Source organism: Blastomyces dermatitidis (assembly GCF_000003525.1).
Source record: "Blastomyces dermatitidis ER-3 genomic scaffold supercont1.4, whole genome shotgun sequence".
Lineage (NCBI taxonomy): Eukaryota > Fungi > Ascomycota > Eurotiomycetes > Onygenales > Ajellomycetaceae > Blastomyces > Blastomyces dermatitidis.
This window is the reverse complement of record NW_025544777.1, coordinates 4,854,012-4,871,476: the sequence shown is the minus strand read 5'-3', so window position 1 is coordinate 4,871,476 and position 17,465 is coordinate 4,854,012. Positions and strand designations below refer to the sequence as shown.

The window sequence follows — 17,465 nt, the reverse complement described above, 5'->3', positions numbered from 1 at the left end:
AAAAAAAAAAAAAAAAAAAACGTAGGATATACCCGTTCTCAACTTATTCAAACCCCATCACACGCACACACCCCTCCTTTGCAAGCCATTCAATATCCCCAATATGTCATATCATATCTCATAGCCTCATGGCTCATGCTCTCATCCTCTCATACCATACCGTACCATCCCATCCTGGCCAGTCCCCTAAAAAGTTCAAATCATCCAATCCAACCCATTCGCCTCCTCCTCTACCGGGAAAACCTCCCGCGCATACTCCTCCATATCCCTCCACCCTTCCCACAAACCCCTCGCCTCATCCACAAGCCCCAGAGACCGGTTACCCCCATACGGCTCCCCAGGTCCCTTCCCCGTACCGTGCCCCTGTTTCTGCCCTACACCTATACCAGTCCCCTTCATCATCGCAATCTTCTTCGTCATCGCCGTCGTCGGTGTCGCTACGGTGGAGATAGGAGTGTGTACGTGGTTCTGACCCTGGTCGTGGCCAGCGTTGATAAATTCCGGCTGGGGGAAATAGGGCGCCTGCATCTGGCCGAACAGCACCTCTATGCCCTCGAGGTGCTCGCGGTAGCCGGCGGGGATGGAGACTTTGATGTCGATTTTGGGAGAGTGGGTGTAGACGCATGGGCGGCGGAGGGCGCGGGAGAAGGCGGCGCAGACTTGGTTGGGAGTTAGGGTTTCGAAGGAGAGGGCGATGCTGTGTGTTTCATTTTCGAAAGAGAAATTTAAGTTAAGTTGTGTTGTATTGTATATATATGGTTTCAGGGGACTGGAAGGGAAAGGGGAAGGGGGGGTGGTGGTTGAGAAGTGTTGACATACCGATGTCCGTTCCACTTCTTCGGTCCATCCTTGAAAATCTGCAACACAGCAGGTCCTACATCATGTTCCGCATCGAGCCAGGGGAGCGGGATATCTGGATGGAACGGGGCGCGCCACTCAAACGAGCCATTCTCCAACAGCTCCATCTGGAAGAGCGGGTACGGCAGGCTCGTGAAGTTATTATTGTAGATGCCCGCATAGACAAACGTGGCCGGCAATCCCAGCTGGCGCACGTAGTTCTCGACGGCAAACTTGCAGCTCCAGAGGGGCAGGGAGATCCAGCGGGAGGGGTTGTAGGCGGCATGGTCCGGCATGGAGCTGTAGATGTAGTGGGTGATGGAGCCGGCGCGTTTGGCGGCGTCGGCGAGATCGCGGCCGATGGCGACCTCATCGCCAGCCTGCGAGGTGGTATTTATGAAGGCGAGGTTTGCGCCGTCGAAGAGGGTTGTTATTAGGGGGGCATTGTTGAGGAGGGGCCCCTTGAAGAGGGTTACGTTGGGGAGACTGGCGAGTTCCTGCGGAATGACGCCTTCGAGGGTATGGATTTGGGCGCGGACGCGGTAGCCGACGGCCGAGGCGACGCGGATGAGGGAGGCGGCTTGGCGGCCGGAGGCATTGACGATGGCGATTGTTTTGGGTTTGGTCATATGGATTGATTAGGAAGAGGGGAGGGGAGGGGGAGATAGAGGGTCCTCAGGAGTTGGAGGGGAGAGAAAGGGGAGGAGGCAGTACGGAGTATATAAAAAATATTTAGGCGGTGGGGCTTAAGAGATCAACTAGTATAAGGGAGATTGAGAGGAGAGAGAGAGGGAGAGAGAGAGAGAGAGAGAGGTTATGAGGGACACCATATATATACACGACAGACACACACTCTCTCACACACAACACCAGAGCTCTAGGAGCGCGAGGAGAGAAGAAGCCGCATCAATTGCAGAGATATTGCGTGTTGGTGCCACGTAGAGAAGAGCGAAATGGAAATGAATAAAATAAATCGTGATATCGCGCGGTTGTCTGAGCTAAGTTAGCGTGAAGAAACCCTCTCTTCCCCGCAGAACCAAAGCGGGAAATGAAGGGAAAAGAGACAAAAAGAGAGGGAAACGGAATGCCACACTGAAATAGAACAGAAGAATGGCGCTAGAGAAGAGAAAAATTGAGCTGATCCCGTGCAGTGTTTTCTTTTCTTTCTTTTCTTTTTTTTTTTTTTTTCTTTTATTTAGGGCGGGGGGGCCAAGTTTTGATCTTGTTCTTGCGTGGTCTGGACGCGGGAGATGGAGTGGGACAAGAAGACCGAGGGCTGAAGGCGCGACCTAAATAGTTAAAGGCTAATATAAGTTAATAAATAAGACTCGAAGACTTTTAAAAGACTCGAAAGACTACCTTAGAGCAATGCGGGGGACGCTACTAGAAGAAAGAGAGTGCAGTGCCATTGGAGAGGCGAATTGAGGTTTGAGAGCTGGATACTAACTACTGTCATTGCATCAGCTGCACTAAAATATCAACATAACTAAGTTACCCTGCTGGTAATTAACTAGTTAGATTGGATTACGTCTATGAAATAAACAGCAACTAGTATAAAACAACTAATAACTAATGACAACTTAACACTACAGAGTATTATAACTTCAACCAACGCCAGAACATCTCGCGTCAACAATTGTTCACATACACACATATTAGAATGCAATGTCCGCCAGGGGTGGGGATAGGGATAGGCCGTCATGTTGTGTTTGCAGGGCTCTCTCATTTTGTTGAAAGTCCAATACAATGCAGGATTCGAGTCCGATAACATTCTCTACCAACATCATCCTAGCAACGCACCCGGACCTATTGCTCTCATTTTGCTCAACATATAGAATTCCATGTATCCCCCCAAGCTGATACAGCCAATTTTCTAGAAAAACCTGTTAAATCCCCCAAATACAATCCACCAAACCGGGCGACCGTGGCAGGCTTGTAAAGATAAAAAGCCATCAAAAAGAAAAGAGAGGAGCTGGCAACAATAGGACAGTGCCATTCTAGGAACAGACTACCGGCAGTAAGACACTTAGTCTTCAAGACTCGCAGGGCCCATACATATCCTCCTTGCCAAAGCTCTCTCATCCCTGGATGAGACCCGCCTGATGTCTTTTGTTTACCTCAATTCCCAATCATTTTCCGCCTTGGCGACGCCTGAAGGTGGATAAATGCCTTTCATTTATTGTGGTGAATCGTAGCCTGATCAAAATCAATTGCCATCACCTGTTTTCGCTCAGGGTTCCAAACCAGATTCGCAGTTCTGATGTCATTGTGGCTGATGCCAGAGGACGTCAATGCATGTAGTGTCTCCTCCTTTTCCTTCTCAATATTAACATCTTCTGGCCAGCTATTCATCCCTATACTACACCCAGCCCAAGACATCAACATCATCTTTGTGACAAGTGCAAGACTGACAAGGGGATATGGCTGCTCAAGGGTAATGTTTCCCAGAAAGACTGGGACTTTAATTCCTTGTAGATGAGATAAGTGAGCATAGACACAAGCTTCATGAGCAAGATAAGACTCATCCACACTCTGCACACCTTTGGCCACAAAGGTATATCCATATTTGGTCAAGGTGATTTTGAAGAGCACACCGATTCTCCCAAATAAACCCTCTCGATCTAGGCATTCACAGTCTTCATCAAGACTGCAGGCAAGCTGCCCCTTGATAAGGGAACAGAGGTCTTCCTTGATAACAAGATGCCTCTTGGACGCCTGGCCCTGTTGATGTAGGGTAGCATTGGGGCAACTTAGGTCAAGAGGCAAAGCTTTAACAAGGCCGAGAAGACAAGCCTGCGTGCAATATGGTAGAATCGGTCGCTGAGTCATGTTTCGTTGATGAGTAGATTGCCGGCGTTGACTGATTTGTTGGTTTTGCTGGGATTGAGTCTTTGCTTGTCTCTCAGTTGGTGGATTGTAATTGCTGTCTCTGGAGTCTTCATCTTCGTCTTCACTACTCTGACTTGGATCTTCATCAAACCCTTGAGGTTGCAGCATGGCACCCTGTATAAGAGGACTAGGGGGAAGGAGAGGCCATCGACAGATGCCACAGTTTTGAGCTTTGGTAATCCAATCGCGGGATATCTCTTTTGAATGGAGAGCCACAGTTGCAAAAGTTGCCAGCTGGGCAGCTGGAGCATTTCGAATCTCAAATTCATGGGGGGACTCAGTCTCAGTGACTACCTGGGGGGTGAGATAGAAATACAGCTTCTGAGGTGAGGAATTTTCAATCTTCAGAAAGATCAGAGTCTCTCCCAATATAATATATCCATATAAAAGGCCACTTGTGATCATGTAATGGAATGTCTGACACAGAATCTGTGCTACCTTCTCCTGAGTTTTCTCTATATCAGAGTTGACAAACCCAGACTGTTTTCGGCGAAGAACCTCCAGAAATAGGTTTGCAGACGAAGAGGTTAGGATTTGTTTGATTTCTTCAGTGTGTATCTTACGAGCTATTTTATATTCCCCCACACACACATGGCGAACATCTCTAGACAAGAATTCATAGATGCCCCAACGATCAGGAATTGGCTTGGTATTTTTGTGTTCAGGGGACTGGGACTGTTTCTGGGAAGATGATGAGACTTTGCATTTGTCAGATTGCTCCTGTGGGGCCCTGTTGTCCAGGCTATGAGCATAGTCCATGAAGAAAAATCGATCCGCTTTGCCAGACTGTTCAAGATAAGCTGTCACAACACGGTGCGCCGGTTTCTCAATGGCACTCCGAATAAGGGGTCGAATGTCATATTCATTCCTCCAGGGATTGAGCGAGAGGTCGCCCTGGACACCGAGAACATCGGTTTTAGAAGGAAAAAGTGGCTTGTGTGAGAAGAGGTTCATAAACTTGTCAAAGGTTTCGTTATGTGGAAAATCATCCCATACATAAAGCTCTAGTGGATAGTACTTCCCGTCCACTGATGTAACAGAGCCAGTTGAAGTTTTATCAGGGTCTGGTTCGATAGACAGCATCGACACAAGCCACTGTTGGACAAGTTGGAGATATATTTCAAGATTTGTCGGTGCTATGTTCGCCCTTAATTGGTCGACTCGCTCCTTTTCTTCGGCGTACTTTTGTTCAGCTTTCAGTCTTTCTTGTTTAGCTTTCAGTCGTGCTTGTTTAGCTTTCAGTCGTGCTCGTTGAGCTTTCAGTCGTGCTCGTTGAGCTTTCAGTCGTTCTTGTTTAGCTTCCAGTCGTGCCCGTATTGCTTCAGCCAGTGGACGCTGCAATTCCGCACGATCGCACTTATTAGAGGCCATGTTGGATGATCTGATGGCTGCGTTGTGCCAGGAGGAAAAAAATCTCTTTGCCTTGTGGAAATGACGTGCCGTGAAGAAACAGGGAGCGTAGGAGGAGGATGTAGGAGGATGTACGGAGGATAGCAACTAATATACATATATATGTGTGTGTGAGTCATGGGTTAGGGTCTTGGAGGATAACGTTGTTGTGTTGTAATCTAACTACGCGAGTTACACTAAATGAATAGGTTGGGGTGGCACGTGACTAGGGTAGGTGTAGTAATCACCAACACCCCCCCTTGCTTAGACTGGCCGCTGGGACCATGAATTTCACGTTTGGTCTCATTTGGTCTGGTCCCATACATTTCTTGGCGTGAATCCCGCTGGGACTGGCTATCAAAAAAACAGGTAAAGTGACTATATATCAGATCTTAAAATGAAACCATGACTTGAAAAAAATGAGAAAGTGGTCTCATTTAGTCCCATTTAGTCTCATTCTTGGCATAAAGTTACTATTTTTAGACATTTTAAGGTTTTTTTTAGACTATTTTTAATTTTTTAAAAAGTAATGTTTTTTGATAACACTTAAATGAGATTTAAAGTCATTTAAAGTAATAAAAATAATTTAAATTGAGAAGTGAAAATCATAATCTCATTTGAAAAATGTGATAAGAGTAGACAGTAAGTCTCACTGAGACAGTATAAGACTACTATCTAATATTAAAATCATGTAATGAGATCAGTTGAATTGATAATAAGACTATTAAAAAATCTAGTTCTGGTCTCAGACACAGTCACATGATCAGTCTACTCTTGCTACACTGTGACCTATAATAAGCCGCCACCTGAGGCCTCCTCTATCCTCAAATCTTTCAAAAATGCAATAATAATTAATTACATCAATCAGATTCTGATTTTCTTATTAGGAAAGGCATCTGTACAGTAATAACTGTAAAAATCAAGAAATACATGCAAAATTCACTGATTCACTATATTATTATATTGTTTGCTTCTAGAACTCAAAAGAACTGAAGAAAAGATGAAGCTCAAAGTCAATCTAGAACTGAAGAGAAGAGTCAAGTCAGAAAACTCACAACTGCAAGCTTAAAAAGAAGAAACTCTTAACTATCTAAGTCTTCAAACTTCAATTCTTCAGCTAAATGTAAACAGAATTTGAATTTTCAAACTTCTGTTAAGATTAGAGAATTGAGAAATGACTCTGATAATAAACTAGATATAATGCAAGCAGTTGAGATTTCTACTTTTCAGAACAGTTATAATCTACTATCTAATGATAGTGATTAGATTCTACTCTACTCTCTTTTAGTATGAATATACAACAAAAACAACAAAAAAAGTTTAAAAACTCTTCAAAAATCACATTTATTCAAAATAATGTGAATAGAAACTCAAATTATATTTATTCTTATCTTCAAATTGCATTTGAATAAAAAGTTGATTTTATACTACTTCAGAAGCTGAATTTTGATGCTGAGTAAAAATATGTCATTTCTCATTCAAGTTACTACTGCTTTTTACCTCAAAAGTCTGAGATAAAGTCAAGAGTAGTAATCTATGAAAGAAAGAGATCAAGATATTAATTTAATTTAAGATTTGATATCATGTCTGACTCTGATATTCTGATGAGTGATATTATAGATAAAGAAAATGAGTTTGATACTATACAGCTTATAAATATCTATAATGAAAAGTCATTGAAGAAAAATAACAATATCTGAATAATTGATAGAGGATTTCTGAACATAACTTCATCAAGAAACTCTATAATTGTAGAAGATTTCAATGCACATCATCTCTGATGAAATTCAGAATGCAAGAGAGCAGTGAGAGCTGATAATCTGATTGAATGAATCTTTGAGTATTCAATAGATTTAGTTAATAAGTCTGATTAACAAACATTCTTTAGAAAAGATATGAAACAGAAGTCTATTATAGATCTAATCTTCATATCATAAAATCTAATGAAAAGAAGACTTGTAAATTGATTTATTAATTCAAATGAGATATCAGAATCAGATCATGAGATTATTCAATTTAATATTGAACTGAGTGAAAAATAAATGAGTGAAAATTCTCTTCTCTCTAATCAGTATAACTTTGAAAAAGCTGATTGAAAAGCAGTTGAAGAAAGTATAAAACTGTTAAAATCTGAAAGATAGAATGAGCTATATTGAAATTCTGATCAAGATATCTCAAATGAAATGCTTGAGAATAGAGTGAAGCTTATTACATCTATTATTCTAACAAGTATTAGAGATAATATTTCAAAAAGAAAATCTTCTGAGTATTCAAAATCTTGATGAAATGAGAATATCTCATCTAAAAGAAAAGAATTAGCTACTGCTAGAAGAGATTGAAAGAATGATGTAATATCTGATGAAGAGTTCAAAGCTGTCAGAAATGAATATTTTTCAGATATTAAAAGAGCTAAAACAGACTGCTGAAATAAATTTCTTGAAGAAGCATAAGAGAAGAGAGTTTTTAAAGCTTTTAACTATACTAAAACAAGAAGTGTAGCAAAACTTTCAGTCTTAGAATATGAGTTTCAGAATAAATTATATACAGCAAACTCTTTTGAGAAAAAATGTTAAGCTTTTATAAGAATTCTCTTTCAGAACTCATCAGATTCAGATTCAGATTCAGAGAAAGAGAATATATCACTTCTCAACTACATTGATGAAAATGACTGAAAATGACCTGATCTTACACAAGATGAATTAGAGTCAGCTATCTTCTCAAGTTCTGTTAAAACTGCTGCAGGTTCTGATTCAATTAATCACTTGATTATTCAAAATACATATTCTTACTTAAAGAATGAATATTTTGAGCTCTTTTTCAATCTCTTGAAAAATGAATATCATTCTGAATGCTGAAGAGAAGCCACTGAAGTGATTCTTATAAAACCTAATAGAAAAACTTCAATTTCTAAGTTATATAGAGTAATATCTCTATTGAACTGCCTAGAAAAGGTTTTAGAAAAGATAATAGCTACTTAACTATCTTTTATAAGCTCTATAGATGATTCTCTTTTATTCAGTGAATAAATGAGAGATAGAAAACAGTGTTCTGTAATTAACACTGTTCTCTCAGTTGTTCATGATATTCAAATAGCAAAGCATGAGAGTCTGGTCTCAACTGTAGTTTTTATTGATATAAAAGAAGCATTTAATCATGTTTCAAAGTCAAAGTTAATTCAGATATTGAAGATATTAAAACTGTCACTTTCTCTAATAAAATAAGTTAACTGTTTTATATCTAAAAGAATTATATAACTCTTCTTTGATGAAATGAAATAAGACAAGACTGAGATAAAAATAGAAGTATCACAGAGATCTTCAATCTCACTCATTTTATTTATAATATACACTGCATATCTATTCAAAAATAGAAATATGAGAATAGTGTGATCTCTGAGTTATATGAATGATATTAGTCTAGTCTACAGCTCAAAAACTATCAAAGAAAATTTGAAAGTAATTGAAGAAGCTGCAAAGAAAATCTTTGTTAGAGCAGATATTAATCAAATTTAATTTGATATGAATAAAACTGAGTTAATTCATTTCTTTTCTAGATTCAATGAGAAAGAACTATCTCTAACTCTTTTAAATAGAGAGATTAAACTCAGTGTAAATGTCAAATGATTAGAAGTATGATTAAACTTCAAGTTGAATTTTAAATATCACATTCAACAAAGAACTGTCAAGGCAGAAAGACTATTGAATAACATAATCAGACTATCAAATACAGAGAGGAGTCTATTCTTCCAGGCTATGAGACAGTTATATATAGCCTGTATTACATCAGTAGCTGATTATGAAGTTTAAGTTTGATGAAATAATCAAGGAAATTTCACTGAACTCTTTCAAAGTCTGCAAAACAGAGTCTTGAGAAGAATTCTGAGAGCATTCAAATCATCTTCTATTAAAGTAATGGAAATTGAAGCTTCAATTCCTTCTCCTGCTATTAGATTTGAAAAGGCCTGTATAAACTATACTCTGAGAGTTGTAAAGATGAGCTTAAATCATATAATCAGAGAAAGAGTCTCTTCTTCATTTTCATTAATTAACTCTGAAAATGAACTGGATTGGAATAGATTTCTTGATTGAAATGAAAATAATTCTTCAAAGAAAATGCCTTCTCAACTGTACAAACTATACTCTCTGATTAAAAATCAATTTTCTTCTTTAAATGTTGAAAAAGTTGATCATGAGAAGTTATCTCTCTGAAGAAAAAAGCTTGAATCTCTTATAGACTTACAAATAAGTGAACTATCAAAAGAGAAAGAATATGAACAGTATTTGAAGAGAATTTCTACAATCAATATAAAAGACTCTATTCTGATTTATTCAGATGACTTAAAAAATAAGAACTTGAAAAGATTAGACACAGACATTGCTTATACTGAAGATAATATTAATTTTATCTCAGATTTCTGAAATCTAGGCTCTGAATGTGAAGTCTTTGATGCTGAACTATTTGTAATAGTGAAAGCTTTCAAACTCATTGAAATAAAATCTTATAAAAGAGGAAATTGTTTGAAAGAGACATGAATATTCTCTGATAGTCAAGCTGCTTTAAAAAGACTTAGAAATAGTCAGATTTATAATGATTAAATGAATCTTGAACTGATCTTAAACTCTGTTTTAAAAATTCAAAAGAGAAGAATATCAAAGCTGAGAATTCATCTACACTGAGTTCCTGCTTATATGAATATTCATGATAATGAATTGACTGATTCAGCTGTAAAAAAGAGTGCAGAATTAAGCAGATCTATTCAAAAAATTATGTTCTGATCTTTTATAAAGAGAAAAATAAAAGAATCTTGTTTAGACAAGTGAAATGAAAGCTGATAGAAATAAAAGAAGAGTATACATTATTCAAGATTTGAAATAAAACTCAAGTGGAAATCTTGTTCAATTAAATGTAAAAAGAAAATATTCTCATCTATAATACAGCTGAAACTAGAACATGACTATTTCAAATCTTATATACAAAGATTTGATGATAGATTTGACTCAATAGAATGCTCATTCTGCAATACAAATGAGAATTCTGAGTATATTATAATGCACTGTGCATTATACAATAGTCTCAGAGTCAGATTGAAAGAGAAGTATAATCTAAATCAATTAAATATGAGATTCTTATTCTCAACTGAGACAGGAATTAAATACTTAATAGACTTTCTATCAGAAACTCAAGCAGCTACAAGAAAATGACTAAATTCAGAATTATCTGAATATGAAGAGGAGAAAATCAATCAGATATAGTCTATTAAAACAGCTATACACTCTCTTTTAATAACTTATTTTATTATAGTCTCTCTTTACTTTATCTTTTTCTGTATCTTTTTCTTTCAATTTCTTTCTATCTATCTATTTAATGTGTCTATCTTTGAGACTGTGTTCTTTCTCTCTTTTCTTTTGTCATGATATTGTCAAATGATTTCAAAGTATTAAAAGATGTTAAAACACTGTAATTTGTAAACAGTTTTTGTATTCTGAGCTGGAATTTTCTGATTTTATATATCTGAAATTAATGAATGTACAATAGTTAACTTTACAGACATAGAAAAAACTCTGAGAACTAAAGTTCTCAGGTAGATATCATAGTCTCTGACTGCATACATCTATAATTGAAGAATAATAATAATAATAATAATCAGCAATTTCTTTTCATACACTGAGTAATTGAGCTCAGTGTCTGATAGTTTTCTACTATTATATATCACTGAGTGCAGCTTGCTGTTCTTACTCATCTGTAGAAGAGTGTCTCTGATAGCTCATTCAGATGCATCTGTCTTAATATAAAAGAATTTATCACAATCTGATTGAATAAGTACTGAGAATATTATTACACATTCTCTCAGTGTGAGAAAAGCCTCTTCACATGCAGTATTTCAGATAATTGAATAAAACTTCTTCTTTCACAGATTTGTATCTGTTTCTCTTAAGAGATCTGAGAGTGATACAGATATTCATGTGAAATTCTTGATAAATCTACAGTAGTATGAGATTAACTTAAGAAACTGTTATACATGATGTACATTTCTTAGTCACTATAATGTAGCGGAACCGAAGCGGTGGCTAGTCGGCGGTGTCATGTAGAAGTAGTTGTTTGAGAAGCTGTATAAGTGAGCTTAACTATCTTGCTTGAATAGTGAGCTTGTAGACTACAGAGTTATTGCAAGAATATCACAGATATGATACTTAGTATACTAAGAAGATTGTATAAGACATGCAGTAACTCTTATATATATTTCAGTCAGAGAAAAATGAATCACTGACTTCTTTGATAAGAAGTCAGTATCTAGCTATTCTATATAGATAATAAGTGAATACTCTTCTCTTATTTTATAAGTGAGAATAGTCAGAGTGATATCTCAGTGATATTTTATTATTAAGAAAGAGTAATCTGCTGACCTTGTATAAAAGTAAAATTCTTATATTCATCAATTGAATCTTTCTATGATATAGTTAAATGATATTATAGAGTGATTGAAAACTGGTTCAGACAGAATGAAATTATCTGCATGAAAGCAATGAGCTGTATAAAACTGTAACAGAGTTTTAATATAACTGAGAGTGTGATAATACTCTTCTCTTTAAGAGTATAGTTCTGATATTCTCAAGATTATCAGATTAGAAATTATCTTTGTTATATAGCAATAATTATCAATCAATTGATAGTGTATATGCTGTACAAAGAAATAGGTGAGTTGTTCTGCTGACTGTGTAGATCTTTCTTTTCTCATCTTCATTCAAATCAAATGCATGATAAGTGGGTTTCTTATATATTAATTTGAAATGTGAAAAATGTAGTTAATAAGTGACTTACAGATCTCTCAACATATTTCATTCTATATATGAAATTCCCTGCAAAAGTGATGTGTTTTAGAGACAAAGCTAACAGTAGTGACAGAATTTTTTCAAAAAGATCTTCTCTCTTTATGATATATTTTTCTCCTCCTTCTCTCATCTGCAATAGTGAGTGCATGGAAGTATCATTCTTGGGAGATAATAAGGATCTTATTCTGATGTTTTCTAGTGAGTAACAAACATCTTCATGGTGCAGCTGCGGCCTCCGTGGCCGTCAAGAAAGCCAGGTTGGAGGTGGCAGTGTCAATGAGCTGCAGAAGCACTGCTCTCATTGTCACATCTTCTTCTGCTTCTCTTGCAGCCGCGGCAGTAGTTGCCGTTATTATTATTATTATTCTTCAATTATAGATGTATGCAGTCAGAGACTATGACATCTACCTAAGAACTTTAGTTCTCAGGGTTTTTTCTATGTCTGTAAAGTTAACTATTGTACATTCATCAATTTCAGATATGCAAAATCAGAAAATTCCAGCTCAGAATACAAAAACTGTTTATAAATTGCAGTGTTTTAACATCTTTTAATACTTTGAAATCATTTGACAATATCATGATAAAAGAAAAGAGAGAAAGAATACAGTCTCAAAGATAGACACATTAAATAGATAGATAGAAAGAAATTGAAAGAAAAAGATACAGAAAAAGATAAAGTAAAGAGAGACTATAATAAAATAAGTTATTAAAAGAGAGTGTATAGCTGTTTTAACAGACTATATCTGATTGATTTTCTCCTCTTCATATTCAGATAATTCTGAATTTAGTCATTTTCTTATAGCTGCTTGAGTTTCTGATAGAAAGTCTATTAAGTATTTAATTCCTGTCTCAGTTGAGAATAAGAATCTCATATTTAATTGATTTAGATCATACTTCTCTTTCAATCTGACTCTGAGACTATTGTATAATGCACAGTGTATTATAATATGCTCAGAATTCTTATTTGTATTGCAGAATGAGCATTCTATTGAGTCAAATCTATTATCAAATCTTTGTATATAAGATTTGAAATAGCCATGTCCTAGTTTCAGCTGTATTATAGATGAGAATATTTTCTTTTTATATTTAATTGAACAAGATTTTCACTTGAGTTTTGTTTCAAATCTTGAATAATGTATACTCTTCTTTTATTTTTACCAGCTTTCATTTCACTTATCTAAATAAGATTCTTTTATTTTTCTCTTTATAAAAGACCAGGATACAATTTTTTAAATAGATCTACTTAATTCTGCACTCTTTTTTGCAGCTGAATCAGTCAATTCATTGTCATGAATATTCATATAAGCAGGAACTTAGTGTAGATGAATTCTCAGCTTTGATGTTCTTCTCTTTTGAATTTTTAAAACAGAGTTTAAAATCAGTTCAAGATTCATTTAATCATTATGAATCTGACTATTTCTAAGTCTTTTTAAAGCAGCTTGACTATTAGAGAATATTCATGTCTCTTTCAAACAATTTCCTCTTTTATGAGATTTTATTTTAATAAGTTTGAAAGCTTTCACTATTGCAAATAGTTCAGCATCAAAGACTTCACATTCAGAGCCTAGATTCCAGAAATCTGAGATAAAATTAATATTATCTTCAGTATAAGCAATGCCTGCGTCTAATCTTTGTGGTTCGGAAGAACGTACGACTGTCGGATAATAACGCGGCCGCTTCCGAACTACTAGCGTACGCGTACGAATGTAAAGGGGCCCTAGCGGCCGCTAATTAATTTAGTGTACAAGATTCAATATATAAGAAGCCGGTGTACGCCTGTAATCATACACTGGCTTAAGCAACCTTTGAATCACATCTGATAGTATGTCTAAAAACTGGTGAGAAGTGCAGGCTTCTTCAGAATGTGATAATTCTGTCTATGAAGTGATTTATAGTTATCATGCCAGTGTGATTCTAGAAAATGCCTCAAAAGATAGTGTATGAAAAGCAGTGAGTGAAAGAGCATCTGATTGATGCTGCTTCATTTGTTGGAGGAACACTTCACACTCAGACACATGCCACATATGAGACGCGAATGAATGAGATGTGAGAAAGAGAATGAGAGCAGTGAACCAGATTCAAAGAAGTCTGCTCCCTACTCAAAAGAAGGATAAAAGAAGAAAGTGATCATCACCGGAGTTATACAATGATAACAGAAATCATATAACAATATAGCAATAGAATGATACAGTGATATAGCAATATAACAATAGACATTATATGATCAACCAGAAATCACTGAAATGAATATCTCTTCTAGCTGATATGAACAACATTCTTCTCTGCTATCTGAACTGAAAGATATGCAGAATCTCTCAGAGAATTTACTCAAAGTAGTAAGAAAAGCAGCTGAGACTGCTGAACTGGAATTGAAGCTCTGTACATGTACAAGGATTCTAAACAAGATCAAGGTCTTGCATATGCAGTGACAGGCTGAGACAGAGATTAAACAACAATTGACATTTACTGCAGATTAAGCATTCACTATAAAGAGCTTCACTGATGCAATCATCATCATCAATAAGAATAGAGAAAATCAGATCTTAGGTCTGCAGCAGAAGATTAAATATTTATACAGACAGACAACTACACTGAATCTGAAGATTTTATCATGATTGTTCACAATCTCTTTAGAAATATACACATTATCAGAGACTGCTGCACAGAATGAGAATCTGAGTATGAAATATATCAAGCTGAGAGATCTGCTGAAGTTATTAAGCTTTAATAGCAACTGAAAAAATGATGCTGTAATCAGCTGACTAAGTCAGATGCAATCATATTATCAGATTGAATGTAAACTCACAGACAGACAGTTAACAGAATTTTAACAAGTCTTAAGATTTGCTGTGTTTCTATGTGAAAAAGCAAAGTTATTATGAATAACTGATAAAAAGATGAATCTCACAGATCTGAAGTGATATTCATTCTCATGAATATGAAATGAGTTTTTCAAGTGAATCTTATACAACTTTGAGAAAGTGAATATATAAGACAAGTATTATAAATGCTTCACTGAGTGTAGATAAGTGAATAATCTTATAATATACTTCACACACTTCAGTTTACACTATCTTATATTGAATGAAGAGCTTTCAACATCTTTCTATTTATAGATCTTCATTCATGATCTTACATCTGAGTTGAGAGCAGAATGAAAATGCTTAATCTCACAGTCAGACATGATGAAAGAAGCATATAACATTCTCATTATATAGAAACAAGTGAGTCAATTGTGACAGAAAATACTGTAATTGAGTATATCTCAGCAGAGAATGAATAATCAGACTTCTATGACACAAGTTATATATCTGAACACAATGAATCTAGATCTGAATGTCATTGCTAAAGTGCTGAATTCTCTGAAAAAGAAATTCTCTGAGTGAAAATCTTGATATTATAAGTATTGAGCTTGCTTCAACTGCAGATGTCAAAATCATGATATAAAAGATTACACTCAGTGTGCACAGTCAAGAGAAGCAAGAGAGTCAAAAAACTAGCAGAATCAGTGAGCTCAGAGACACTCACTGATATTCTATGAAAAGTCTTTAAAGTGAAAGAGATGTCTGTGTTAGATGACTCTCTGAATTCTGTGAATGTAAAGAAGAAGCAGACTTCTGAATGAGATATAGATGAGAATGATAAAGTGAATACTTATCTCAATGTCTTGAGACTTAAAATGTTAATGTATAGAGAACACTTGAGTAAGAATCAAGAGATGACTGTAAAAGTGTTAGTGAACACAGAAGCTTCTACACAATATATTAATAATTATATAATTCAAAGATTGAAAGAGATCTGCTGAGTGAAGAATCTCTGATATATAAGATTATCTGATAACTGATATCTGATATTACTTACAAAAGTAAGAGTTTTCTTACACTTCAGAGAATGATCTTGCTATATTTAAGCGTGAGAGCTGCAGAACATGAAATACAACCTTATTCTCAGACTTGATTGATTTCAAAGATTCAATCTGCAGATTCAATGATGTACATATCATATGCAGTTGACTGATAGAAAGAAAATGGTTCATACAATTCTATCAACTGATATGAGAAGGACATTCCATGTCTCTGATATAGAAGGATTAAATCTGCTTATATATTAACAAGTAAAGAGAATAATTCATAAGATCTCATCTGAAAGCATTCTGTATGTCATACAGAACTCAGAAGCAGAGAAAACCAAGATAAAGAATATGCAGAAGAACAAGTGTATGAAGAAGCTTCTGAAGAAGTATGAAAAGATCTTCTGAACAGATCTTTTATCAGAATTATCACTGAAATGAGGATTTATACATGAGATTGACATGAGAGATGTAAAACCAGTCAATCAGAATGTGTACTCTCTGTCACAAATGCATCTTGAAGAACAGAAGTGTCAGATCACAGACCTTTTAGAACATGATCTCATACAATTCTCATCAAGTGTGTGAGGCTTTTCAGTTCTATTTATGAAAAAGGCAGGTGAGAAGTGATGAATGTGTATTGATTATTAAGCACTCAATAAGCTTACAATCAAGAATGAATATTCACTGTCATGAATTTAATAACAGTTGAATACAGTCAGAAATGTCTGATATCTATCAAAGATTAATCTTCTCTCAGAATACTGATAGATCTGTGTAGATGAACTATCAGTTCTGCAAACTGTATTTAATATATAATGAAGAAAGTTTGAATTCCTAGCAATGTCATTTGATCTGATAAATGCATCTGTCATCTTTCAAATGATGATGAATATAATTCTTCATAAACAGAATAAAACCTTATATCTTGTATATCTTGATAACATTCTAGTCTTTTCAAACTTATACAATGAACATCTGAAGCATCTTGATAAAGTGCTTATAACTCTGGCAGAGTATAAGCTCTATGTTAAATCAATCAAGTATGTGTTTGAAATGAAAGAGTTGAAGTTTGTGAGACATGTAGTGAGTGATGACTGTATACATCTTATTTTGAAGAAATTGAATGTTATAGTAAATTAGCTGTGGCTGAGAAATGTACATCATATACAACAGTTTCTTGAGTTAATCTCATACTATCACAGATTTATTAAGGATTTCACACAAATATCTGCATCACTCTCAGATCTCTTAAGAGAAATGAATACAAATCTGTGAAAGAAGAAGTTTTATTCAATCATCTGAAATACTGTGTGTAAAGAGGCTTTTCTCACACTGAGAAAATGTGTAATAACATTCTCAGTGCTTATTTAATCAGATTGTGATAAACCTTTCTACATCAAGACAGATGCATCTGAATGAGCTATCAGAGACACTCTTCTACAGATGAGCAAGAATGACAAGCTGCACTCAGTGATCTATAATAGTAGAAAACTATCAGGCACTGAGCTCAATTATCCAGTGTATGAAAAGAAATTGCTAGTGATCAAGCACATACTAGTGTTATGAGATAGATATATCAACAACAGACATATGATAACAGTGATTATGAATCATGAAAGCCTTGTCTATCTATAATTAATAATAAAATCTTTCAAATACTTAGTATG

General features: G+C 35.6%; 2 protein-coding genes across 2 annotated transcripts; both read right to left on the bottom strand.

Moving 5' to 3' along the window:
- Nucleotides 1-195: 195 nt before the first annotated feature.
- On the bottom strand, nucleotides 196-1,466 carry BDCG_04473 (nitrogen metabolite repression protein nmrA; the record flags this gene model as incomplete). Its single annotated transcript, XM_045420133.1, has 2 exons — nucleotides 196-697; nucleotides 820-1,466. 2 exons carry the CDS (start codon nucleotides 1,464-1,466, stop codon nucleotides 196-198), a joined length of 1,149 nt encoding a protein of 382 aa, XP_045276296.1.
- A 525-nt stretch (nucleotides 1,467-1,991) lies between these two features.
- BDCG_04472 (uncharacterized protein) lies at nucleotides 1,992-5,371 on the bottom strand. Its single transcript, XM_045420132.1, has 2 exons — nucleotides 2,197-5,371; nucleotides 1,992-2,141 (listed from the first exon to the last, which is right to left on the bottom strand). The coding sequence occupies exon 1, from the start codon at nucleotides 5,095-5,097 to the stop codon at nucleotides 3,010-3,012; it is 2,088 nt and encodes a 695-aa protein (XP_045276295.1). The 5' UTR covers nucleotides 5,098-5,371; the 3' UTR covers nucleotides 1,992-2,141; nucleotides 2,197-3,009.
- Nucleotides 5,372-17,465: the final 12,094 nt, after the last annotated feature.

Bases quoted from the DNA above. Each gene is read 5' to 3' on its own strand.
- BDCG_04472 (XM_045420132.1), bottom strand. From the start codon at position 5,097: ATGGCCTCTAATAAGTGCGATCGTGCGGAATTGCAGCGTCCACTGGCT.